At 43.9% G+C, this 26,576-nt stretch overlaps 1 protein-coding gene across 6 annotated transcripts in view; it reads left to right on the top strand.

Moving 5' to 3' along the window:
• The first annotated feature begins 6,480 nt into the window (after nucleotides 1-6,480).
• snx13 (sorting nexin 13) overlaps nucleotides 6,481-26,576 on the top strand; it is a 36,650-nt gene continuing 16,554 nt past the window's right edge. For 2 of the 6 annotated variants that reach the window (XM_071368425.1, XM_071368423.1), the window contains exons 1-8: nucleotides 6,723-7,005; nucleotides 23,735-23,847; nucleotides 24,030-24,132; nucleotides 24,218-24,307; nucleotides 24,987-25,108; nucleotides 25,196-25,317; nucleotides 25,480-25,584; nucleotides 26,372-26,460. In XM_071368425.1, the coding sequence (XP_071224526.1) occupies nucleotides 6,955-7,005; nucleotides 23,735-23,847; nucleotides 24,030-24,132; nucleotides 24,218-24,307; nucleotides 24,987-25,108; nucleotides 25,196-25,317; nucleotides 25,480-25,584; nucleotides 26,372-26,460 (795 nt within the window). In that variant the 5' untranslated portion in view covers nucleotides 6,723-6,954. Of the gene's footprint in view, nucleotides 6,657-6,721; nucleotides 7,006-23,734; nucleotides 23,848-24,029; nucleotides 24,133-24,217; nucleotides 24,308-24,986; nucleotides 25,109-25,195; nucleotides 25,318-25,479; nucleotides 25,585-26,371; nucleotides 26,461-26,576 lie in introns of those variants that run through there. The other 4 variants (XM_071368427.1, XM_071368424.1, XM_071368426.1 and 1 more) reach the window with 3 other exon arrangements.

The raw sequence follows: 26,576 nt of genomic DNA, 5'->3' as shown, positions 1-26,576 counted from the left end.
AGAATCACTTAGCCGCATACCTTAGAACAAAGCAAAATAAACAGCGAAACTTAGGCTATGGAAAAACTGCTGTTTACCCTCATCTGTTCCTATAGAACAGAATAGCTAATATTCTCCCTGGCTTGTCTTTTAGTACAATGGTGCAGAATAGGTCATATCCCAGCTAGCACATTTGGTTCCTTGGAAGTTGTGGGAACGTAAGTGTTTGGTTTCTCATTTGTTCTGGGAACAAAGCTACACGTTTCCTGACCAGTGAACCCGAACATTTTGAGAACGAAAGTGAAAATGTCACCTGTTCTGTGAATTTTTAGGTTACAGGGAGATTCCCTGAAAGTTCTCCTGGAAGGTTTTATTAACTTTCTGAGAATGGAAATTATAGGTTATTTGAAAGTAATTAAATAACGTTCTGAGAACATGTTTAAATAAGACTTTTAATAACACTGCTAGCTTAGTTTGGGCTAACTTTTTTGAACTCCAATCACAGATAGAAGACATGGAAATTAATTTTCTTAGGCATTAATCATACAAACATTTATTGTGGCACGGCATCAGTGAGAATCAAATCAATGATCTCCTGTTCTCTATACATGGAATTAGTCCACTGTGCCACCATAATGGAGCTAGCATTGCATGTTTGTTATTTTACTCATTAAAGGTGTTTATTTTAGTCTATTCAAACAGACCCCATTTCAAAGGAAACAAGGGCTCATTAAGATCAGGCCCTGTATCAGGGCCCAAAGCATCTCAGAAAAGGTCCTAGGAATCCTGATAAAACCTGTTTTAAGACAAAAAAAACTCCCAGCTCAGAGTCGGATTTAGGATGATGAAGACACAGCTCAGACAAAATTAGAGCTAGGAGTAAATCAACTCCTAAAAGTTTATGTCAGCTGATAATCACGACAGATGAAAGATAGTGATGACGCTCACTGACATTGTTGCAAATGATTGGGAATAACCAGTTGCCAGCTGTGAACTCTAAATAGCACGCTTCAAACAACGCATTGAATGTGACTGTAGATAAAATGTTGTAATGTTTCTCCTCCCAGTGTGTGTCTGTAGAACTGAAGGAAAGATAGAGAGAGGGAGCAAAGAGAGAGAGACAGAAAGATGGAGAAAGTGGCGGGAGGTAGAGAGGAAAAGACAGAAAGAAAAATATAAATATTGAGCTCGTTTCCTAAACCCTCCCCTACTTTCTGAGTTAGATCGGTGTGTATGTGTGTGTGTGTGTGTGTGTGTGTGTGTGTGTGTGTGTGTCCATGTGTGTGTGAGCTGCAGACTGCTGTGTGACAGCAGAGGTCTTAGGGGGGAGAGGGGGGAGAAATGGTGAAGGATTTGAGACTGGGAGGGTGAGGGGGAGAGGAGAAATGATCTCCCCCTTCCTCAGGAGATGCAGAGCTATTTCTCTCTCTGCTCCTGTTGTGTGGTTCTCCTCCATTCCCACAATAACACACACACAGCCTGAAACTGGAGACACAAAAAGCTGGCCTGTGAAGTCAACTCAGATGAAAAAAACAGACATATTTTTTCTCCTCTGTTTTTCTCCACCTTTATATTCTCTTCCTCTCTTTCTCTTCCGTTTTCCTCTCCTTCATATTGCTTTATATCCTGCTACGGTAACCCCCCTGTCTTCAATAAAAGTATTCAAAGAAAAAGAGAAGCCTCATTTTAGTAAAGTAAAGCCTTGCAGGATTATCCCTGCACTGTGCTCCATTCAGACTCAGCTGAGATTGTCCTAATATTGTCCTGAGGTTATCCCAACATTGTCCTGAGGTTGTCCTAAAAAACATTCCCCAAACAATCCCTGAAGATTTGTGGTATTCCTACCCGCAGAGCCCCTTACCAGTTTTTTTAATATATCTATGTTTGCAAGTTTATTATTTTCAACCTTCAGGGTTTAAACCATAGAGATAGATAGAGGACTCTAGTGCCCAAAAGAATGGGCAGCGCCACTGAGGACTTTCACCATTTTTAAGTAGTCAACTACATCTCAGAAAAGGTCCTAGGAATCCTGTTAAAACCTCTTTTAAGACAACAACTCCCAGCAGGTTTTAGGATTATGTGCCCAGACAAACTTTGAGCCAGGAATACATTTAACCAGGAAAGTCAGTTTTAGGAACACATTCTTATTTACAATGACAGCCTACTGGTGAACAATGGGTTAACTGCCTTGTTCAGGGGCAGAATGACAGATTTTTACCATGTCAGCTCAGGGATTTGAACCAGCAACCATTCAGTTACTGGCTCAATGCTCTAACCACTAGGCTATCCCACGACAACTTGAGGTAAAACAAAGATCAGGATGACGCTCATTGACATTGTTGCAAATGATGGGAAATAACCAATCACGGTAAGACATCGCCAGCTGTGAACTCTATAGCACGCTTCAGACAACCACAGTGAATGTGACTGTACATCAAATGTTGCAATGGAAAAACGTTTGATGTAATTTTTGCCTGACACAATCACTTTGCCTACTCTTAATTATTATCTCTTAATTATTATCTAATATGTTGGCATGCATAACCTTTTTTTTAACCAATTCTGATGGTTGTTACAAGTGGAATTTGGACAATATTACAGTTATATCAACACACTCGTCACTCCTGTTTAAACAACTCTAAATCGCTTTGACACAGTAGGTATCAAGTCACTTGCCAATAATGCTGCATAAAACATTTGAAAGGTCTATAATTTTCATCAAACTCAATCAAAGTTAACAGAACCCCTAGATGCCTTCATTTGCCAAATGTATAGGCATGAGGTGTCCTAAATATCTGTCGACTAGGTGGGACTCTTGTGACTAAAGAGGCTTCATGCATTGTTTAGTTTTTTTTTACCAATAAGAGTATGAGTAAAATGTCTCTATTCTCAGCACTTAAGACAAATGTTCTACTCTGAGACACTTTGTGGATACGGACCCAGGTCACCAGGAGGGATCAGCCAATGAATTATACTCGTGAGGAAATATTCCTAACTCCAGGTAGCAGTAAATCACCAACCTTGGCTTTATACCTGTGCAAACAACACACTCTAGGTGGCAGTGTGCACCCTTTCAGTTTGTTTGACAACTCATAGAAATAGTAGAAGAAGAAAATTGGAGACGGACTCATTACAGTACCACAGTATGAGTCGTAATACCCATAAAACCTAACGGTCAAACAGGGAATTCGTTTCAATTGTTTTTTCACCATTAATTTTTCCCATAGGGGATTTTAGAAACACTTCAAATAAGGGCTGTGTTTCATTTAGACTGACACTGGTGTGATGTTTTGAACTGTGCAAATCTCTCTAGGATATGGTGACTTTTATCAATGTATTTGTCTGTATTTGTAACGGTGCTCCTCCTCCCCTTCATACGAAGAGGAGGAGTAGTGATTCGACCAAAATGCAGCGGGTTTTGAATACATAATGATTTATTAAATCAATCGACGAGACACGAAAACAAACACTGGGAAGGATTACAAAATAACAAAAAACGAATGTAGACTGACCTACACCATGAGTACTTACATAAAACACGAAGCACGTAGGAACAGGTACAGACTATAACAAACGAACAAACGCTACAGTCCCGTGTGGTACACAGACACGGAAGACAATCACCCACAAACAAACAGTGAGAACAACCTACCTTAATATGACTCTCAATTAGAGGAAAACGCAAAACACCTGCCTCTAATTAAGAGCCATACCAGGCAACCCAAAACCAACATAGAAACAGCAAACATAGACTGCCCACCCAAAACTCACGCCCTGACCATCACACACATACAAAACAACAGAAAACAGGTCAGGAACGTGACAGTATTTATCCCCCCAAAATTAAATGCTAATTAGTTGCTAATGTGGGTGTCATAAAGAACTACACATGCCATGATGATCTGGACGAGACTGCTGAATCGAGGCAAAGGTAAGAATCTAAGGGATTAACTATCTAATGTTAGCTAAATGTAGTAATGAATAAATTGGCTAAATTTCTTTAAATTGACAATTCTGTGAACTGTCTTGTGCAAGTTTTAAATTGACAGAATACATGTTAGCAAAGGTGTTAGCTAGAGATGACGTGCAGGAGCATGTAGGGATTTGTTGTTTTGCATGACATCTACTTTGACGCTAATTAGTGTGTGGCTTACCTCCCTGGGGCTGGCAGCAGAGCCTGGGACTATATTCAACTCCACCCCTGCTTACTGTGTGAACCTGCTGGGGCCCTGCCCACCTGGAAAGAGGTAAGCATCCTCACTCTATTAATTAAATAAAATTTACATGGCTTTATTGGCATGGGAAAAATATGTTTACATTGCCAAAGCAGGTGAAATAGATAATAAACAAAAGTGAAAAAAACAATAAAAATGTAACAGTAAACATTACACTCAGAAAATAACATGTAATATTATGGCTATATACAGTGTTGTAACAATGTGCAAATAGTTAAAGTACAAAAGTGAAAATAAATAAACATAAATATAGGTTGTATTGACAATGGTGTTTGTTCTTCACTGGTTGCCCTTTTCTTGTGGCAACAGGTCACAAATCTTGCTGCTGTGATGGCACACTGGTATTTCACCCAATAGATATGGGAGTTTATCAAAATTGGATTGGTTTAAAAAAAAATTGTGGGCTGGGTAATCTGAGGGAAATATGTGTCTCTAATATGGTCATACATTTGGCAGGAGGTTAGGAAGTGCAGCTCAGTTTCCACCTCATTTTGTGGGAAGTGTGCACATAGCCTGTATTCTCTTGAGAGCCAGGTCGGCCTACGGCAGCCTCTCTCAATAGCAAGGCTATGCTCACTGACTGTGTACATAGTGAAAGCTTTCCTTAACTTTGGATCAGTCACAGTGGTCAGGTATTCTGCCACTGTGTACTCTCTGTTTAGGGCCAAATAGCATTCTAGTTTGCTCAGTTTTTTTGTTAATACTTTCCAATGTCAAGAAACTATATTTTTGTTTTCTCATGATTTAGTTGAGTCTAATTGTGTTGCGCATCTCTCTGTCTCTATGATCTCTCTCTCTCTCTGACTCTCTCTCTCTCTCTGACTCTCTCTCTCAATTCAATTCAAGGGCTTTATTGGCATGGGAAACATATGTTAACTTTGCCAAAGCAAGTGAAGTAGATAATAACAAAAGTGAAATAAACAATAAAAATGAACAGAAAACATTACACTCACAAACGTTCCAAAATAATACATGTATTTCAAATGTATCATATTATATTATATTATGTCATATTATGTCTATATACAGTGTGGTAACAATGTGCAAATAGTTGAAGTACAAAATGGAAAATAAATCAACATAAATATGGGTTGTATTTACAATGGTGTTTGTTCTTCACTGGTTGCCCTTGTCTTGAGGAAACAGGTCACAAATCTTGCTGCTGTGGATATGGGAGATAGATATGGGAGTTTTTTCAAAATTGGGTTTGTTTTTAAATTCTTTGTGGATTTGTGTAATCTGAGGCAAATATGTGTCTCTAATATGGTCATACATTTGGCAGGAGGTCAGGAGATGCAGCTCAGTTTTTCCTTAAATTTGGGTCAATGGTCAGGTATTCTGCCACTGTGTACTCTCTGTTTAGGGCCAAATAGCATTCTAGTTTGCTCCGTTTTTTTGTAAATTCTTTCCAATGTGTCAAGTAATTATATTTTCTCATGATTTGGTTGGGTCTAATTATGTTGCTGTCCTAATTATCCTAATTATGTTGCTGTGTTTTGTGAACAGAGCCCCAGGACCAGCTTGCTTAGGGGACTCTTCTCCAGGTTCATCTCTCTGTAGGTGATGGCTTTGTTATGGAAGGTTTGGGAATCGCTTCCTTTTAGGTGGTGCTAGAATTGAACAGCTTTTTTCTGGATTCTCTCTCCTCTCTCTCTCTAGTGCCAGCATACAAAGGTGTAAGGTATAGCCAATGTTACCAATGGGACCCTGAATAATGCATCTATGTGGTAACTGGTCAGTCACTGGTCAATCATGTGATTCTCTCGCTCTGCAGGTTAGATGGCTAGCTGTCAACAGAGGCTGGCATGGAACCACATGTGGTTTCCATATGTTTGATACTGTTCCATTTATTCAATTTCTGCCATTACAATGAGCCCGTCCTCCTATAGCTCCCACCTGCTTCCTCTGGCGGTCAACCACTTGTCAATCATGCACTTGATAGTTATTTGTAACTTTAATTGATTTTATGTTGAGAGAGAGATAGGCTTTACTACATTTTCATAGGCAGCTGTCGTGTATGCAGTCCATCAAACAATGTTGTGGGCCCGCCTATCTGCAAAACAGTAGCAAACAATCTAAGATAACTTTCCCCACCGAATATAACATACAATCATAAATGTTGATTATGTGTTCCAGAGAAAGTATTTGGCTCAGTCGCAATTGTTAAAGTAGTAGATGAGAATGTTTGTAGAATTCAGCAACACCCAGTCACGGGTGTGTTGCTGGCATCATAACCATTTTCAGCCAATCAGAGAGCGACGTCGAGAAAAGGGGTGCCCGAGACGTAAAGCTTGTGCAACATGGCGACTCTCCGAAGAGACTACGGAGAGTGGAGATACAACCGCTTTTAAACCAGAAAATCCATATATTTGTGCCTTGTACAATGTGGCGGGTTTAGCCCAAGCTACGACATCTACAACATTGTAAACGATGTTTGCAGAGGTAAGTTCATACTCGCTTCACGGAGAGTCTATAGTTTGTTTTCCGCGCTGGGCAGTGACAGCGTTGAGTGACAGCAGCCAAACAGCTAGCTAACAATTTAGCATCCGACCACAGGTAAACATTGGACGATGAGCACCGACAGGCTTGTCTGTTTTGAAAAAAAAAACTCCTTGCTCTGTCAGTTAGTCCAGGATTAGATAGCTAATACGATGAGCTGAAGTTATCCTTGGTGACAATACCGTGCTGGAATTAGCTCTCTGGCTAGGTGGAATAACCAACGTTATGCGTTTACATTATTATGAGTAACGACGTTGCTAACAGGAGAATCTCTTCAGCTCAACTGATTCAGGTGAGAATGGAATGTGCGCGTCCCAAAGTAGTTATTAACTAACTGGCTAGTTAGGTGGTGGCTAGCCCATTCAATAGTACATTCTTGGGCTAGGTGGCTAGCAACATCGATGCCAATTGCCCCATTTGCTTCCTAGCAATATAACTTAGCCTGCTAAATACTAGTAACGTTAGCTAACTTTAGTAATGTTAATTAGTAACGTTAACTAATGTTATAACACAACCTTATCAGAGTTAGCTAACTAGCTATGTGTATTTCTGATTTGACATATTTGACCAACTTACAGCTATCTAAGTAGTTACTTGTTACTGTTTTGCCCTGTTCAGTGTGTAACATTAGCCATCCATTTTGATGTTGGCCAGCTACATTTTGGTAAATACGTGACGTTTAGTCTGTCTGCCCCCATTATTACATTATCTGGCTTACACCTGGAACTGTCACCAGTCAAGTTTCTGGTACCTTCTGTCATAAAATCTGTTATGTAGGCTAGCTATGTGTTCATATTATGCCTATGCGGCTGCAACTACATTTCCTATGGTATTTAATTTAGCTAGCTAACTACATGCAAAGTAGCTACAGTTTTCATCAAAGTGGTAATAAGTAAGAGTTTATATCTAGCACCACTTCCTGTTCCTTTAAATGGGGCTAGTCAAGTTTCTATCCAGATCAGACCAGTGTCTGAAATGGATGTGTGAAGAACATATGACTGCCTGTCATGTGGAATTGGGAGTTGTGTTAGTTCAGCAGTACTTCTCATTACTCTAATCTGTATTGTCTCAACTGACAGTGTTTTTCACTCCAAGGGTTTTATCTAAAGATAATGCTCTACACCCATTGAGCCTGGTCTGTTTGACTAGACTACTTACCGGTAATATAGTTATAACTGCTTATAAAGCAACTCTCTCTATATAGGCCCCTACAGTTCACTGGTAACTAGGCCTACCTACCATGTCAATATCCAACAGTTTTACCCTAGTATTAAGGCCCTTCCTATGTTGGAGACCTATGGTGTGTGTCTCTCTGCCCGGTGTGGTAGGCCTAATCTAATGTTAGACTATCTCCTAGGTCCCTGCTGGGAGAGGTATTTTATAGCTCTACCTCTTATAGTCAGTCACTCTCCTAATGTGTATGTATGTATGTATGTATGTATGTATACATGTATATATGTGTGTGTGTATGTATGTATGTATGTATGTGTATATATATATATATATATATATATATATATATATATATATATATATATATATATATATACAGTGGGGAGAACAAGTATTTGATACACTGCCGATTTTGCAGGTTTTCCTACTTACAAAGCACGTAGAGGTCTGTCATTTTTATCATAGGTACACTTCTACTGTGAGAGTCGGAATCTAAAACAAAAATCCAGAAAATCACATTGTATGATTTTTAAGTAATTAATTTGCATTTTATTGCATGACATAAGTATTTGATACATCAGAAAAGCAGAACTTAATATTTGGTACAGAAACCTTTGTTTGCAATTACAGAGATCATACGTTTCCTGTAGTTCTTGACCAGGTTTGCACACACTGCAGCAGGGATTTTGGCCCACTCCTCCATACAGACCTTCTCCAGATCTTTCAGGTTTCGGGGCTGTCGCTGGGCAATACGGACTTTCAGCTCCCTCCAAAGATTTTCTATTGGGTTCAGGTCTGGAGACTGGCTAGGCCACTCCAGGACCTTGAGATGCTTCTTACGGAGGCACTCCTTAGTTGCCCTGGCTGTCTGTTTCGAGTCGTTGTCATGCTGGAAGACCCAGCCACGACCCATCTTCAATGCTCTTACTGAGGGAAGGAGGTTGTTGGCCAAGATCTCGCGATACATGGCCCCATCCATCCTCCCCTCAATACGGTAGAGTCGTCCTGTCCCCTTTGCAGAAGAGCATCCCCAAAGAATGATGTTTCCACCTCCATGCTTCACGGTTGGGATGGTGTTCTTGGGGTTGTACTCATCCTTCTTCTTCCTCCAAACACGGCGAGTGGAGTTTAGACCAAAAAGCTCTATTTTTGTCTCATCAGACCACATGACCTTCTCCCATTCCTCCTCTGGATCATCCAGATGGTCATTGGCAAACTTCAGACGGGCCTGGACATGCGCTGGCTTGAGCAGGGGGACCTTGCGTGCGCTGCAGGATTTTAATCCATGACGGCGTAGTGTGTTACTAATGGTTTTCTTTGAGACTGTGGTCCCAGCTCTCTTCCGGTCATTGACCAGGTCCTGCCGTGTAGTTCTGGGCTGATCCCTCACCTTCCTCATGATCATTGATGCCCCACGAGGTGAGATCTTGCATGGAGCCCCAGACCGAGGGTGATTGACCGTCATCTTGAACTTCTTCCATTTTCTAATAATTACACCAACAGTTGTTGCCTTCTCACCAAGCTGCTTGCCTATTGTCCTGTAGCCCATCCCAGCCTTGTGTAGGTCTACAATTTTATCCCTGATGTCCTTACACAGCTCTCTGGTCTTGGCCATTGTGGAGAGGTTGGAGTCTGTTTGATTGAGTGTGTGGACAGGTGTCTTTTATACAGGTAACGAGTTCAAACAGTTGCAGTTAATACAGGTAATGAGTGGAGAACAGGAGGGCTTCTTAAAGAAAAACTAACAGGTCTGTGAGAGCCGGAATTCTTACTGGTTGGTAGGTGATCAAATACTTATGTCATGCAATAAAATGCAAATGAATTACTTAAAAATCATACAATGTGATTTTCTGGATTTTTGTTTTAGATTCCGTCTCTCACAGTTGAAGTGTACCTATGATAAAAATTACAGACCTCTACATGCTTTGTAAGTAGGAAAACCTGCAAAATCGGCAGTGTATCAAATACTTGTTCTCCCCACTGTATATATAAACTAGGCAAGTCAGTTCAGAACAAATTCTTATTTACAATGACGGCCTACCGGGGAACAGTGGGTTAACTGCCTTGTTCAGGGGCAGTTCAACGACAGATTTTTACCTTGTCAGCTCGGGGATTCGATCCAGCAACCTTTCATTTACTGGCCCAACGCTCTAAATAGTAGTCTACCTGCTGCCCCCTAACTCTGATTACTTGCAGGTCTATATGACCTCACTGGGGTAAGTTTAAGTTGTGGCTGACATGGCACATTGTCTCCAGTTAATCTGGGATGTTATGGAAGAAAGAGGGCATTGTGTTGTGCTAGATATCACACCCCAGTATAAAACAGCATTCTTGTCTCTAACCTTTAGAGTTAACCAGTCACAACCTGAACACAACCTGGAGCACAGTAGCCAGCCTGACTGAAGGGAGCTGGCTGTTGTGGAGTAACTGGTCTTACAGTGTAATATGCACCCTCAAGGATATGTGTTTCTCTCACAGCTAAATCTCATTAGTATGTCTTAATCAAGGCTTAGTGACAGGGAGGCGTCAGTCCATCAGAACTGCTCCGCCACGCACGCACGCGCGGCCTGCATCAGTCTAAGGTCACCCTAATAGGGAACTTTAACTGGCCCAGGTCACAGTGCAGTTCTATGGGAGCAGGAGGAGCACGGAGCCCAGTATCCATCATACTGAGGCCTGACTGAGGCCTCCCAGCCCCGCTCAGCCCAGCTCCCTTACTCCCCTCTGGGAGCTCCACTCACTTTCTCAGGGGAGAGCTTTTTAATGTGCTGAGCTAATCTCTCAATTACTAACCCCTCACTCATTAAACCCTAACCCCTTGCCCAATGTCAGTAACTCCTGACTGTCCTGGGGGCCAAGGGGGCTGTGCTGCTGACAAAGTTGAAACATACATTCGCTAACCCCTGACCTCTTAGCCAGAAGACTGGCCACTGATTCCTCTCTAGGTTTCTTCCTACATTCCTGCCTTTCCAGTGAGTCTTTCATAGCCACTGTGCTTCTGTATCGGCATTGCTTGCTGTTTGGGGTTTTAGGCTGAGTATCTGTATAGCAGTTTGTGACAACGGCTGATGTAAAAAGGACTTAATTACCCCCTAACCCCTCAGTCACTGCCATTGGTCACAGGGGCTGTGGTAAGGGAGGGAAGTGAAACCTGTATGCCTGCCTCACTGACATACTGGGCATGGGCTAACTTCATGTGGCAGGGAGTTGTGCAATGTCCTACAACTGATTTTCTTTTTTAGGGAGTCTACAAGGAATGCTTTGTGCTGCTTCAGTCTGGAACCCTCAGCTCTTGTATGGAACCCTCAGCTCTTGTCCTGTGATAGTTTGTGTTTGTGAACACCTGTGTCATCCTCTCCAGTCTCCACTAGTCTGTAGTCTAGTCTGGTACAGTAGTATACTGAGGAGTGGAGGCTCTCTAAGTCAGTGGAGTAGTGGGTCAGGTAGCTCAGTCTGTAAGTAATAGAAGTTAACCCTGTAGTGGTTTAATAACCCTAGCTCAGGGTTTGTTAACTTCTAACGAGTCAGAAACCCGGATCCGGGAGCACCCCCCACCCCCCACCAGTAAAAAAGCTGAATAGCATAGCTAGCATAGCGTCACAAGTAAATAGTAGCATCTAAATATCATTCAATCACAAGTCCAAGATACCAGATGAAAGATCCACTTCTTGTGAATCCAGCAATCATTTCTGATTTTTAAAATGTTTTACAGGGAAGACACAATATGTAAATCTATTAGCTAACCACGTTAGCAAAAGACACAATTTTTCTTTGTCCACCATTTTTTCTCTCCACCAGTAGCTATCACCAATTCGGCCAAATAAAGATATTGATAGCCACTAACCAAGAAAAAACCTCATCAGATGACAGTCTGATAACATATTTATTGTATAGGATAGTTTTTGTTAGAAAAATGTGCATATTTCAGGTAGAAATCATAGTTTACAATTGCACCCACCATCACAACTCGACTAGAATAAATACAGAGAGCAACGTGTATTACCAATTTACTCATCATAAAACATTTCATAAAAATAGACAAAGCATAGCAATGGAAAGACACAGATCTTGTGAATTCAGACAATATTTCAGTTTTTCTAAGCGTTTTACAGCGAAAACACAATAAATCGTTATATTAGCATACCACATGTGCAAACGTTACCCCAGCATGAATCAAAGGCAAGGGGAGCGATAACGTTATGATCACCAAAATATATTAATTTTTTCACTAACCTTCTCAGAATTCTTCCGATGACACTCCTGTAACATCATATTACAAAATACATATAGAGTTTGTTCGAAAATGTGCATATTTAGCCACAAAAAACCGTGGTTATACAATGAGAATACTAGCAAAACTGCCCTGAAAATGTCGGGCGCTATATTTGAGAGTGATCTAGTCTAATCGATAGCTAATCATAAACTTGACTAAAAAATACAGGGTTGACAGGAATCGAAAGACAAATTAGTTCTTAATGCAATCGCTGACTTACATTTGTAAAATTATCCTTACTGTGCAATACCGGGTCCGCCAAGCGAAGCTACACATAACAAAATGGCGACATATGCGTTTAAAAATTTTCAACAGAACAGCGATTTATCATCATAAATAGTTCTTACTGTGAGCTGTTCTTCCATCAGTATCTTGGGCAATGTATCCTTTCTTGGGTCTAATCTTCTTTTGGTCGAAAGCTGTCCTCTTGTCCGTCGAAATGCCCACTAACGTTCGACCGGGACCCCGAAACGTGCCCGGCGCTTCAATGTGCATCACAAAGCAATGCCTCAAAATCGCACTAAACGGATATAAATTGCTATAAAACGGTTTAAATTAACTACCTTATGATGTTTTTAACACCTATAACGAGTAAAAACATGACCGGCGATATATAAGTGGCTAAACCAACGCTTGGAAAGAGAGAGAGTCCGACGTCCATCTTGCGTGAGGCGCAGCAGGAAAAGAACGGTACATCCGGTCTTTCGCGTTTTATACTGGCCCTGATTGCGCAATCGACTCCATTCAAATTGTCACCTCTTACTGACATCTAGAGGAAGGCATGGGCAGTGTTTGTATCCTCATAGGATTTACAGGGACTTTAAAACTGACCTGGGACCAGAGGCCAAAATGTCTGAAATCTCACTCCATATCAGGAAAAGTGCTGTAGAATGAGTTCTGTTTCACTCAGAGACATAATTCAAACGGCTATAGAAACTAGAGAGTGTTTTCTATCCAATAATAACTATAATATGCATATTGTACGAGCAAGAATTGAGTATGAGGCAGTTTAATTTGGAGACGATAAATGCTAATGTTGAAACAGCACCCCCTATATTGAGAAAAGGTTAAACTATGGTTTGGGAGCCAAAGTGGGCCCTGGGCACTTGAGGTGGGTTGCGAGTTATGAGAATACATCTAGATTTGCACACTTTCTTCTTAATTTGGGTCATTGGAGGACGATTAGGGTCCCGGGAGGACTGTCGTGTTGAATGGTGGACATTATACAGTGGAGTGTATGAGAGACAGGACAGCCAGGCATGACTACAGCCAGCTATAGGGCAGACTCTTCACAGCTGTCTGAGGCTATGGTGGGCAGAGAGGAGTTTTATTAAAACATCTGAGCCCTTTCTGTTGGAATGGTTTTCCTGAACCTTCTTGCTACCGTACATTATCACAGAAGACAAGCATAATTTGTGACGAGTTGTTTTGTTGTGGCTGGTGAGCTGTCGTTTTGTATTCTCTCCCACTAGTCCCTGTCTGTCTGTCTGTCTGTCTGTCTGTCTGTCTGTCTGTCTGTCTGTCTGTAGCCCTGATAAGGTTAGCCTCTTTCAAAGTAGAGGGGGCTAGCCAGTAGCCATATCATAACTTGGCCTACCTGTCTGTCCCTATATTCAGACAGTGATTGTTCCCTGGCGGCTCCACTGTGACGCTGGTGCTCTGATAACCCTAGCCCAGGCCCGCTCATATGGGCCCTTTAACACCATTACGGGTGTGTGTGTGTCGAGTCAAGGACGTCTGCTAGCAGCCAGGCACCTCGTGAATGAGGAGAGGCCTCCTTATCCCTGCTGTTGTTAGTAGTATAAAGACCCTGCTTGACTGAATACCAGGCGGGTCTAACAATCAAGAGTGTTTGCGGTATAATGTTCATTCCTCAGTTAGGGTGTCTGAGTAACATTCTGTAGGTTGTGTCTCAGATGATACCCGGCTAGTATGCTGCTTCTCACCAGAGCTAGTCTAGGAAGAATTTGCGATTTAGCCTGAAATATAGGCCTAGCTGTGACAGCCCATCCTCTTAGCTACTGTAGTATACGTATGGTGCAAGCTAATGTTTCTAAATTCCCTTGTTTATAATAATGTAATGTAATAGGCTGTGTAACACAGAGGTCAATAACCTGCAGTAGTCAGTCAGTGCCATGTGTTGTTATTTGGCCATGATGACTTTGTTGTTTACTCTCAGGTGAATGTGTTAGCAGCAAGGGACTGACAAGCCTGTTTCATTATGTGAGCGAGGGGAAACGCTATGTGTGTGTATTGTGCACTTGTGCGACTTTGCGCACTAATATGCGTTTGTTTGTGATATAAAGTTGTGTAAGGGATAGCCCGGCTCTATCCAGCGTGGTTGATTGGAACAGATGGTGTATGTTAAATCTGTGTAAGCTGGAATGATTCAGAGTATGCTGCTGCTAGCTCCTGCCTAGTGTGACGCTTATAGCTGTAATACTGCTGTACTACTCAACACCATCACCCTGACCCCTGGAAAGGTCAAGACATATCCAGTGTGTGTGTGTGTGTCCTTATCACTGTAATACTGCTGCAGTACTCAACACCACCATCAGCTTAACACAGAAGCGTGAGTGTCCTGACCTCTGGAAATGTGCTCTCCCCTCAATCTTAGCTAGCTAGTTAGTTATACTGTATCAAAACGAAATCTGGCGACATAACAATGATGACAAAAGCTTTTCCAACTAATTATTTGCCTCCTTTTGAAATGTCAGTGTTTCCAAGCCACAGTAATGCACTTTTCCCTAAATCTTCATCAGCACTAGTGATGCACCGATATGACATTTTTGGCCAATACCGATATCCAATATTTTCCTTGCCAAAAAGAACTATACCGATATCTTAAAATGTTACCGTCCTTTTAAGCATTCTAGTACAGTTAAATAGTTGAAACACAAACACTGACCAAAAAGTTATTTTGTTGCCATTTACGTATGTCCCCATTACCAGAAACATAATTAAAGCCTATTTCTTTCACTCACTCACTTGCTGTGCTGTTTCGTTGTTCATTTGTTCAGTCTCAACCAGGATTTCATCACACATGTCAAGCAGTTAAGTTTCAGCTCTGTCTGTCCGTGGCCTCTCTTCCTCGGTGCGCACTGTCACTGTGTCCATTTCCATCTTGTCCAGCTGTCTAACATTTCACGTAAACCCTGTTCCTTGTCTACATCGAAGTAGCGGTCCTTGTACCTAGCATCAAGCATGGTGGCGACACAGTAGAGGCTCAGAGAGAATGCCACCGAATCGCTTGTTCACAGCCTCTAGTAGAGTAATTTTCCAAGTTAACCCCACGGTCTGTGTTGGCATTTTTGTTGAGCAGGCCTTTCAATGCCATGACAGGGTATCACGTCTGCTGCAGACACAGTTGAGCTTATTTCTCCAGTCAGTTGTTCGAATGGAGCTAGGAGTGTTTATGTTTCAAACATGTTCTCAAATGCCATTGAAATGGCAGTAGCGGAATGAGAACCAGCACATTCTTGAGCATGCAATATGGCTTTCCTCAGTACGTAGTCCTCGTCGACCACTGTGCTGTCAGACTCATAATGCTCATGGGGCTGACATCGCTGGTCCAAATGTCAGTCATAAAGCTAATAGCAGTGACACCCATAGCAAGTAGCTCATAGATGATAGTTTCAACAATACTGTGTAACTCCGGTAGGGCAACATCTGAAAAATATTGGCTACTTGGTAGTGTGTACTGGGGCTCGAGGTGCCCGACCAGTCGGCGAAAGCCAACATCCACGACAGAGAACGGTTGATTGTCAAGGGCAATGAATTCCATTATCTTGGCTTTAATGGATTTGGCCTTTGAGTTTTCTCGCTGAAATGTTCTTACTCTTTTTAAATGACTGCTGGACTTGTTGACTGCTCGATCCACACAGCAGACATTGTGGGCTAGGTTAGGAATACTGTGTTGCACGTGTAGCACTATATACAGGGCGGCAGGTAGCCTAGTGGTTAGAGCGTTGGACTAGTAACCGAAAGGTTACAAGATCGAATCCCCGATCTGACAAGGTAAAAATCTGTCGTTCTGCCCCTGAACAAGGCAGGTAAAGGGTCACACTGTTCTGAAGCCATCATTGAAAATAAGAATTTGTTCTTAATTAACTGGCCTAGTTAAATAAATACCTACGTTTATATATGTATGCATGTCAGCTTTGACATCGGCTTTGCACATTGGCTTTAAACCAGACATCGGGCCGATGCCGATTTTGGCATTTTTAGCGATTATCGGCCGATTCCGATATGCTTACCGATATATCGTGCATCCCAAATCAGCACCCATTGAGTCTAAATGCTCAGCTGGGCATTAGTCCTAAAACAAACTTTCAAAACAATGTTTTGACGAAACGTGCAACCCATGAATAGGATTTAGACTAGGGCCTATTGTTGCCGTGAAAGAGGAGTGGCCATGTTTCAACACATTCTAGAACACTGTTGCTATGGTTCTGACAAACTGAAGTCACTATTTTTTGTTGTTGCATTTTAACTAACCCTTTTCCTAACATTAACCTAGTTTTCCTAACCTGCTATGTTAGTTCTAACCTGCTACGAAAAGTAAAATCTGACAAAGGCTGTATCCCATCCAGTCAAAACCCTGTAGTCGGACTGGTTCTACCAAAGATATTTATAACTAACCCAAGAGTTAGTCTGTGTCATTTTCAATGGATCAAATGAAGCAAAGTGGGCAGAACAAGCAAGGAGGTGGCCAGAGCCAAACACGAGCTAGCGAGATCCTAGCGTGTATTTGTATATTTCCGTTAGGGTACACCTAATCTGTAAAGAGTGCAAATTCTCCCTCCTTGTAAACAACACGATTTTGAACATTTTTGTAAAGGGTCACGCCTACAAAACTTATTGCGCTCTGTTTGTAACAGATTGTAGTTTTGGGAATAGAAAACTGTGTTGAGGTTGGGCTTTTCTTCGATGAGAAAATGTGCAGAATGTTGGCCCAGTTTCATCTCGCTCCATACTCTCCCACTGCAGGCCACTGGGCTTCTTCTCCTCATCATATTTGGTGGGTAGTGGGAATTCTAACCAGATGCTTTAGATTTCTACATCCGATGAAACATCTGGCTCCTTGTTCTCCCGTCTCTTCTCAACGATGGGCTCTGGTCATTCGTGTAAAAGATTAAAGTCAACTGAAGTTAATGTCGGTGGTTTGATTGGCCAATGGGAACTGATATACGATTGGCTCATGATATGTCACTGATATTAGATTGGTCCAGCATGGTATGTGACAGGCTGATCGTATGTCTGATATAATATAATACTGATATAATACGATTGGTAGTGTCTCGTCAGGTAGTTGGTTATCTAACAGTAGTGTGTGTGTTGGTTACTGATATACAGGTTTGCAGACTTTGCACTAGTCTATTGTTATGCGTCAAAGTGAGAAAACAATACCTAAACTCAGCAAAAAATGAACGTACTTTTTTCAGGACCCTGTATTTCAAAGATAATCAATTGCAAAGGGTTTAAACACTGTTTCCCATGCTTGTTCAATGAACCATAAACAATTAATGAACATGCACCTGTGGAACGGTTGTTAAGACACTAACAGCTTACAGACGGTAGGCAATTAAGGTCACAGTTATGAAAACTTAGGACACTAAAGAGGCCTTTCTACTGACTCTGGAAAAACACCAAAAGAATGATGCCCAGGGTCCCTGCTCATCTGCGTGAACGTGCCTTAGGCATGCTGCAAGGAGGCATGAGGACTGCAGATGTGGCCAGGGCAATAAATTGCAATGTCCGTACTGTGAGACACCTAACACAGCGCTACAGGGAGACAGAACGGACAGTTGATCGTCCTCGCAGTGGCAGACCACGTGTAACAACACCTGCACAGGATTGGTACATCCGATCATCACACCTGCGGGACAGGTACAGGATGGCAACAACAACTGCCCGAGTTACACCAGGAACGCACAATCCCTCCATCAGTGCTCAGACTGTCTGCAATAGGCTGAGAGAGGCTGGACTGAGGGCTTGTAGGCCTGTTGTAAGGCAGGTCCTCACCGGCAACAACGTCGCCTATGGGCACAAACCCACCGTTGCTGGACCAGACAGGACTGGCAAAAAGTGCTCTTCACTGACGAGTCGCGGTTTTGTCTCACCAGTGGTGATGGTCGGATTCGCGTTTATCGTTGAAAGAATGAGCGTTACACCGAAGTCTGTACTCTGGAGCGGGATCGATTTGGAGGTGGAGGGTCCGTCATGTTCTGGGGCGGTGTGTCACAGCATCATCGGACTGAGCTTGTTGTCATTGCAGGCAATCTCAATGCTGTGCGTTACAGGGAAGACATCCTCCTCCCTCATGTGGTACCCTTCCTGCAGGCTCATCCTGACATGACCCTCCAGCATGACAATGCCACCAGCCATACTGCTCGTTCTGTGCGTGATTTCCTGCAAGACAGGAATGTCAGTGTTCTGCCATTCCCCCCAGAAATGTCCGGGAACTTGCAGGTGCCTTGGTGGAAGAGTGGTGTAACATCTCACAGCAAGAACTGGCAAATCTGGTGCAGTCCATGAGGAGGAGATGCACTGCAGTACTTAATGCAGCTGGTGGCCACACCAGATACTGACTTACTTTTGATTTTGACCCCCCCCCCCCCCCCCCCCCCGCTTGTTCAGGGACACATTATTCAAAATTCTGTTGTCTGTGGAACTTGTTCAGTTTATGTCTCAGTTGTTGAATCTTATGTTCATACAAATATTTACACATGTTAAGTTTGCTGAAAATAAACGCAGTTGACAGTGAGAGGACGTTTCTTTTTTTGCTGAGTTTGTCTTTATAAACCTTCCTCCTGTATTGATGGTTCTCGTCCTTCAGCCACTATCTAATGTAAATGACCTGAGCTGATAGACAGACAGCTCACAGTGTTATCCTGATCACTATCAGCAGCAGGGCGGCTCTACAGCGAGAGGGGTCGGCAGCAGGGCGGCTCTACAGCGAGAGGGGTCGGCAGCAGGGCGGCTCTACAGCGAGAGGGGTCGGCAGCAGGGCGGCTCTACAGCGAGAGGGGTCGGCAGCAGGGCGGCTCTACAGCGAGAGGGGTCGGCAGCAGGGCGGCTCTACAGCGAGAGGGGTCGGCAGCAGGGCGGCTCTACAGCGAGAGGGGTCGGCAGCAGGGCGGCTCTACAGCGAGAGGGGTCGGCAGCAGGGCGGCTCTACAGCGAGAGGGGTCGGCAGCAGGGCGGCTCTACAGCGAGAGGGGTCGGCAGCAGGGCGGCTCTACAGCGAGAGGGGTCGGCAGCAGGGCGGCTCTACAGCGAGAGGGGTCGGCAGCAGGGCGGCTCTACAGCGAGAGGGGTCGGCAGCAGGGCGGCTCTACAGCGAGAGGGGTCGGCAGCAGGGCGGCTCTACAGCGAGAGGGGTCGGCAGCAGGGCGGCTCTACAGCGAGAGGGGTCGGCAGCAGGGCGGCTCTACAGCGAGAGGGGTCGGCAGCAGGGCGGCTCTACAGCGAGAGGGGTCGGCAGCAGGGCGGCTCTACAGCGAGAGGGGTCGGCAGCAGGGCGGCTCTACAGCGAGAGGGGTCAGCAGCAGGGCGGCTCTACAGCGAGAGGGGTCAGCAGCAGGGCGGCTCTACAGCGAGAGGGGTCAGCAGCAGGGCGGCTCTACAGCGAGAGGGGTCAGCAGCAGGGCGGCTCTACAGCGAGAGGGGTCAGCAGCAGGGCGGCTCTACAGCGAGAGGGGTCAGCAGCAGGGCGGCTCTACAGCGAGAGGGGTCAGCAGCAGGGCGGCTCTGACTCAGATCATGGACAGATCACTTTCTCTTTATTCCCCTGGGGTCCTCCTTTCACACAATACTTTATAGCAGAGCTCTCTGAACCTGTTCCTGGAGACGTACCGTCCCAGGGCTCTACGCTGAACTTCTTTACAAGGAGCATGTGTGCCCCAAAGTTGAAAAATGTGGGCACACACAAATAAATGTAGGAGCACAGTGAAAAGTATTTTTAGATATTAAAGCTAGAATCCTTCATTTTTCTAGGCACTCTGATGCTCCTAAATAAAAATGTCAGGTCGCTGGGCCTCCCGAGTGGCGCAGAGGTCTAAGGCACTGCAGTGCTTGAGCCGTCACTACAGATGCGGGTTCGATCCCGGGCTGTGTCGCAGCTGTCCGCGACCAGGAGACCCATGAGGCGACGCACATTTGACCCAGAGTCGTCCGGGTTAGGGGAGGGTTTGGCCGGCCGGGGATGTCCTTGTCCCATCGTGCTCTAACGACTCCTGTGGTGGGCCGGGCGCATGCACACTGCACGGTCGCCAGGTGTACAGTGTTTCCTCTGACACATTGGTGTGGCTGGCTTCCTGGTTAGGTGGGCGTTGTCAAGAAGCAGTGAGGCTTGGCAGGGTTGTGTTTCTGAGGACTCATTGCTCTCAACCTTCGCCTCTCCCGAGTCCGTACGGGAGTGGCAGCGATGGGACAGGGCTCTACCAATTAGATAACACAAAATTGGGGAGGAAAAAGGTGGTCAAAAAGAGAAATTCCAGGTCGCACAGCAAAATAATTAGGCGCTTATGCGAGTAAAATGGTCACACTATAGAGCCCTGCGTCTTGTAGGTTTTCATTCCAACCTAAATCGAGCACACCTGATTCTAATAATTAGCTGGTTGATCAGGTTAGTTACAACTGGGGTTGGAGTGAACCTACAGGAGGGTAGCGCTCCAGGAACAGGGTTGGAGAGCCTGGCCTATGTGTGAACAGTACACTTCCCTTCAGTAGCCTGTCTGTGATAACTATGGGAAAATCCTCTCTCCTCCAAACCCATTTGATGAGAAGGCCAGAGGCTCTGATCCTCCCCTCTGACCTTCCCCCCCAAAGCCCATTGGAGGGGAAGGTCAGAGGGGAGGTACCTCTGGCTTTCTCATCCAATAGGTTTTGAGGAGAGGAGAGAGGATGCTAGGAGTATGCAATTGAGATTCTCCCCATGGCCTAATTCTCCCTTCCTTCCTGCACCTGGAGTGCCACATTCCACCTGAGTGCCCCCTCTGTGACTGACACACTCCTCTGTGGGTTGACACACACCTGCCTCACCCATATCACTTCACCTAGCACTCCTGGAACCTTTAGCTCTCACAGCAAACATCTGAAGGATGTAAACAAAACAAATGAACTGTGATCTAGACCCTGGTAGACAATCCTCATGCAAAATAGATTCTGAACCAGCTTTAGCCTGGCTGTCTTTCAAGTAGCCTGAAGAATCCCTCAGATGTAGGCTAATGACCTGAGGTAATGAATAAACCCGTTGTATCTTGTTTGCCTGTGTGATGTGTGCCAGTGTTGGCTGGAGACTGGGTTACGTACAGAGTCTGCTAGCATAAGCTTGCTAGTGTTAGCCTGCATTTAGGCTGTGTGAGACTTCAGGATGCAGTGAGAAAGCTAGCATAGCATTAGCAGTTAGCTTGTAAGCATGAAACTGGGTCACCGGTAGCTAAGTGACTTAACTCCAACACATGTCTTCTACAGAGTTCCAATGCAGCCGTTTTTTTTAAATCTCAATATCAAATCATTTCTGGGTAACAATTAAGTATATTACAGTGATTTGTTTTAAATTAAAATGGTCAAAAAGTAACAAAATAGCTTCTTAGCAAATAGCAATTTCATAAGCAAGAATGTTTCTAGGACTGTCTGGGAGTGGTCTGAGTGGGGAGGGGAAAACTGAACTAGCTGTTATTGGCAGAGAGATTTGGAAATCTTTCTTATTGGTCTATTTACTAGTCACCAGACAGGCCAAAACTCCATCCCACCAAAACAGGCTCAAATTTCAGGCGGTCTTTTCAAACAGCTCTTACACTAAAAGGGCATTATCATAATTGTCACAATTTCACAGTATTCTTCCAACCTCAGTGTGGAAATATACATATAATAAAACACTGGCAAATCATGTTTTTTGACTGCATTGGGCCTTTAAGTTGTGATGCGCCCAGAAGAGTGTGCTGCCAATACTAGTAAAAATGTCCATTATTTTTATGCTTACCTTGTATCTGTTTGTCTGTAACTGCAAGCTTTTCTTTGGGTGCTGAAATCTGCAGTAGTCTGTCAAATTGCGCCCTGTAATCCACTGTTTTCCAATGGAGTAGGAAGTTAGTGACTTCAAACACGCAGTAACTCAATAAAAAAATAAAAAAATATCCATTCTTTAATGCTTACTGTGTACCTGTGCTTGTCCTGATTGCTATAGAGTTGTCAGTTTTGAATCCATAGTTTTTGATAAATAGCGTTCTCTGCTTCTCCTGCCAAATCAAAAACATCTGATTTTTGTCCTCCTCTGCTAACAGAGGTTGCGTAAAATATTACTTTTGTCAAAAACTACGGATTTCAGCACCCAAAGTAAAGCTTGCAGTTACACAGGACAAACCTAGAGAAGGAAAACATTAAATAATGGACAGCTTTACAATTATTGACTGATAGTGACTCGATGTAGTTGGCGGTACATTCTTCTGGGCGAATCACAACTTCTCTCTGTAGAAGACATTATACACTGAGTGTACAAAACATTAGCAACACCTGCTCTTTTCATGACATAGACTGCCTAGGCGAATCCAGGTGAAAGCTATGATCCCTTATTGATGTGACATGTTAAATCCACTTCAATAAGTGTAGATGAAGGGGAGGAGACTGGTTAAAGAAGGATTTTTCAGCCTTGAGACAATTGAGACATGGATTGTGTATGTGTGTGTGTGTGTGTGTGTGTCATTTCAGAGGGTGAATAGGCAAGACAAAATATTTAAGTGCCTTTGAACAGGGTGTGGTAGTAGGTGCCAGGCGCACCGGTTTGATTGTGTCAAGAACTGCAACGCTGCTGGGTTTTTCACACTAAACAGTTTCCTGGGCCAGCTACCCTGTGGAAGGCTTTCGATGCCTTGTAGAGTCTATGCCCTGACAAATTGAAGCTGTTCTGAGGGTAAAAGAAGGGTGTACAACTCAATATTGGGAAAGTGTTCCTAATGTTTTATACACTTAGTCTATATGTCAAACAGCCTAGTCTACATGGGTGATACCTAGTCAGTTTTAAAACTGAATGCCTTCAACTGAAATGTCATTCGCATTTACTTCTTAGCTAGGTCACAGATTGCAATGCAAGTGCTAGCATTAGCAGTTAGCTTGCTAGCATTAGGCTGTAGGCTGTGTGAGATCGGGTTAGGATGCAGTGAGAGAGCTAGCGATGTTAGCAGTGAGGTCAGCAGGTAGTTTATCTTTTTCCTGCTCTGACAATAACAGGAAACCTGAGGATGAGAAACTCTCTCCCTCTCGCTTTCTCTCGATCTGACTTTCTGTAGTGTTTTATATTTTATTTAACCTTTATTTAACTAGGCACGTCAGTTAAGAACAAATTGTTATTTACAATGACGGCCCTTCCCGGCCAAACCTGGACGACGCTGGGCTAATTGTGCGCCGCCCTATGGGACTCCCAATCACGGCCGGATGTAATATAGTCTGGATTTGAACCAGGGACTGTAGTGACGCCTCTTGCACTGAGATGCAGTGCCTTAGACTGCCACAGTTAAAATGTGAAATTAGGTGGGTGATTGCTATACGTTAACCCCCTCCCTCCCCCCTCCAGGCCAGTCTGTCTGTGTGGGGATGGGGGGGTCTAGGAGTGGTGCTGTTCCTCATCACTTTCGGACCCTTCGCTATCTTCTACCTGGCCTTCTATATCTGCTGCGTTGTAGGCGGGTAAGTGTGTAAAACCTGTTTGAAGTTAAGTCCTTTATAGATGTGTTTATGTGAAATGATCTGTCTTGGTTGTATCCCAGCTTTCAATAGGCTTTTACTGAGATTACTAATGAATCTGGTTTACCTGTTTTCTTCCTCTCCTCCCCCTTCCACTCTTCTCCCTCTTTCCTCTCCTCCTCCAGTGGTTTTGCGGTCACTCTGTTGTTTGGGAAGACTAACTCAGAGAGACATCTAGAGAAGTGTGAACACTCCTACCTGCCAGCCACGCAAACGGGTATACTGAAGGTATGACACACACGCATGCACACACTCACCAACACACACTTACACAAATAAGGACTCTCCCCTCCGTCTCTTTCTTTCCCCCCAGACGTTGGATGAGATGAGGTTGGAGCAGAAGCCTATAAAGATAGACAGGAGACTGACTGGCTCCAACTACATAGACGAGCCTCTGCAACAGGTAAGTAACAGATGGATGAAGGATGGGCAAGTGAAAACAAACGGAGAGGGAGCACAGTGCTGACACACAGCCTGCTGACACCGATACTTTCTGCTTACTGTGTTCTGTCTATACAACTATGATTGAAGCCTAGTCACCAGTTTTAGTCTGCAACTATCTCAATGTAGACATTTATGTCTCTGTAGCGAAGGGGTGTGTTTGTATTTCTGCCTGTCTTAGTGGATGTTTATGCATGTGTCTGTGTTGAACATAACAGACATATTCCCTCTGTTAGTCCTAGAGAATGATAGCTGTGACTGAAATGTGTCCACTAAAGTGCTAGTTAGTTGCTATAGCAGCCAGATAAAGTGAGGACATGTCATTAAGTAGCCTAATTAGATCATGACCTGCCTGGATCAGCAGCCCCACTGTCTCTCTGCAGACGTCACTGTGTGTGTGTGTGTGTGTGTGTGTGTGTGTGTGTGTGTGTGTGTGTGTGTGTGTGTGTGTGTGTGTGTGTGTGTGTGTGTGTGTGTGTGTGTGTGTGTGTGTGTGTGTGTGTGGTCCTGCGTTGTTTATCTCCCTCTTGTGTTCTGTATGGCCACTGTGGGTTTAATGAAAATGGGCTTCTCACCTACAATAATGACTGGCCAGTTTCTCTCACTCACACACTCTCTCTCTTCCTCCTCTCGCTCTCCAGGTCATCCAGTTTGCATTGAGAGATTATATTCAGTATTGGTATTACACTCTGAGTGAGGATGAGTCTTTCCTGCTGGAAATCAGACAGACTGTCCAGAACGCTCTGGTCCAGTTCTCTACACGGTAACATTCTATTACTACTATATTACTGGTGATTTACTGCGTTCCTTACTTCTCTATAACGAGTGTGTTATTATTATTATAATACAGGTCTAAAGAGGTGGACTGGCAGCCTTATTTCACCACCAGACTCGTGGATGACTTCGCTACTCACCTCCGAGTCTTCAGAAAGGCCCAGGACAGACTGGAGCGCAGGGATGACAATAAACAGAGTACGAATACACATACACCGACATACATGCTCTCTCTCTGACATGATGATGATGATGATTGTGGTGATGTTGATGGTGTTAATTGTGGTGATGACAATTGTGTTGAAGGTGATGATGATGATTATGAAGGTGATGTTTGTGGTGATGATGATGTGTTTCTAGGGGACTTGTCGGAGGAGATGGTGGAGTCATTCTTTGAGGCGGAGGTAGAGATGGAGAGGAATGTCTGCAGAGACGTGGTCTGCACCTCCCTGAAGGATGAAGAAGGTAGACACACACTTCCCATTAGAGCGAGGAAGGTTCACACGCTGCACCTCAACAAGGAAGTTGAAGCAACTTTGAGTGTGTGTGTGTGTGTGTGTGTGTGTGTGTGTGTGTGTGTGTGTGTGTGTGTGTGTGTGTGTGTGTGTGTGTGTGTGTGTGTGTGTGTGTGTGTGTGTGTGTGTGTGTGTGTGTGTGTGTGTGTGTGTGTGTGTGTGTGTGTGTGTGTGTGTGTGTGTGTGTGTGTGTGTGTGTGTATACGATGAGTGTACAAAACATGAAGAACCCCTGCTCTTTCCATGACATAGACTGACCAGGTGGAAGCTGTGCTCACTTATTGATGTTACCTGTTAATTCCACTTCAGTCAGTGTAGATGAAGGGGAGGACACAGGTTAAAGAAGGATTTTAAAGCCTTGAGACAATTGAGACATGGATTGTGTATGTGTACCATTCAGAGGATGAATGGGCAAGACAAAATATTTAAGTGCCTTTGAACGGGGTATAGTAGTAGGTGCCAGGCACACTGGTTTGTTTTTCATGCTCAACCGTTTCCCATGTGTATCAAGAATGGTCCACCACCCGAAGGACATTTAGCCAACTTGACACAGCATCCGTGTGGAATATTTTCAACACCTTGTAGAGTCCTTACCCTGATGAATTGAGACTGTTCTGAGGGCAAAAGGGGGTGTGCAAGTCAATATTAGCAAGTTGTTCCTAATGTTTGGTATACTCAGTATACATCATAATGTTGACATTCAGGTACTGACGTCTCTGTGTGTGTCTCTGTGTCAGGGTTCCTGAGGGACTTGTGTGAGGTGCTGCTCTACCTTTTACTACCTCCTGGAGACTTCCACAACAAGAACATGAGATACTTCCTTAGGGTGAGACACACACACACACACACACACACACACACACACACACACACACACACACACACACACACACACACACACACACACACACACACACACACACACACACACACACACACACA

This window comes from Salvelinus alpinus, chromosome 26, assembly GCF_045679555.1.
Source record: "Salvelinus alpinus chromosome 26, SLU_Salpinus.1, whole genome shotgun sequence".
NCBI lineage: Eukaryota > Metazoa > Chordata > Actinopteri > Salmoniformes > Salmonidae > Salvelinus > Salvelinus alpinus.
Note: the sequence above shows the minus strand (reverse complement) of the source record. Positions and strands in the feature narration are given on the sequence as shown.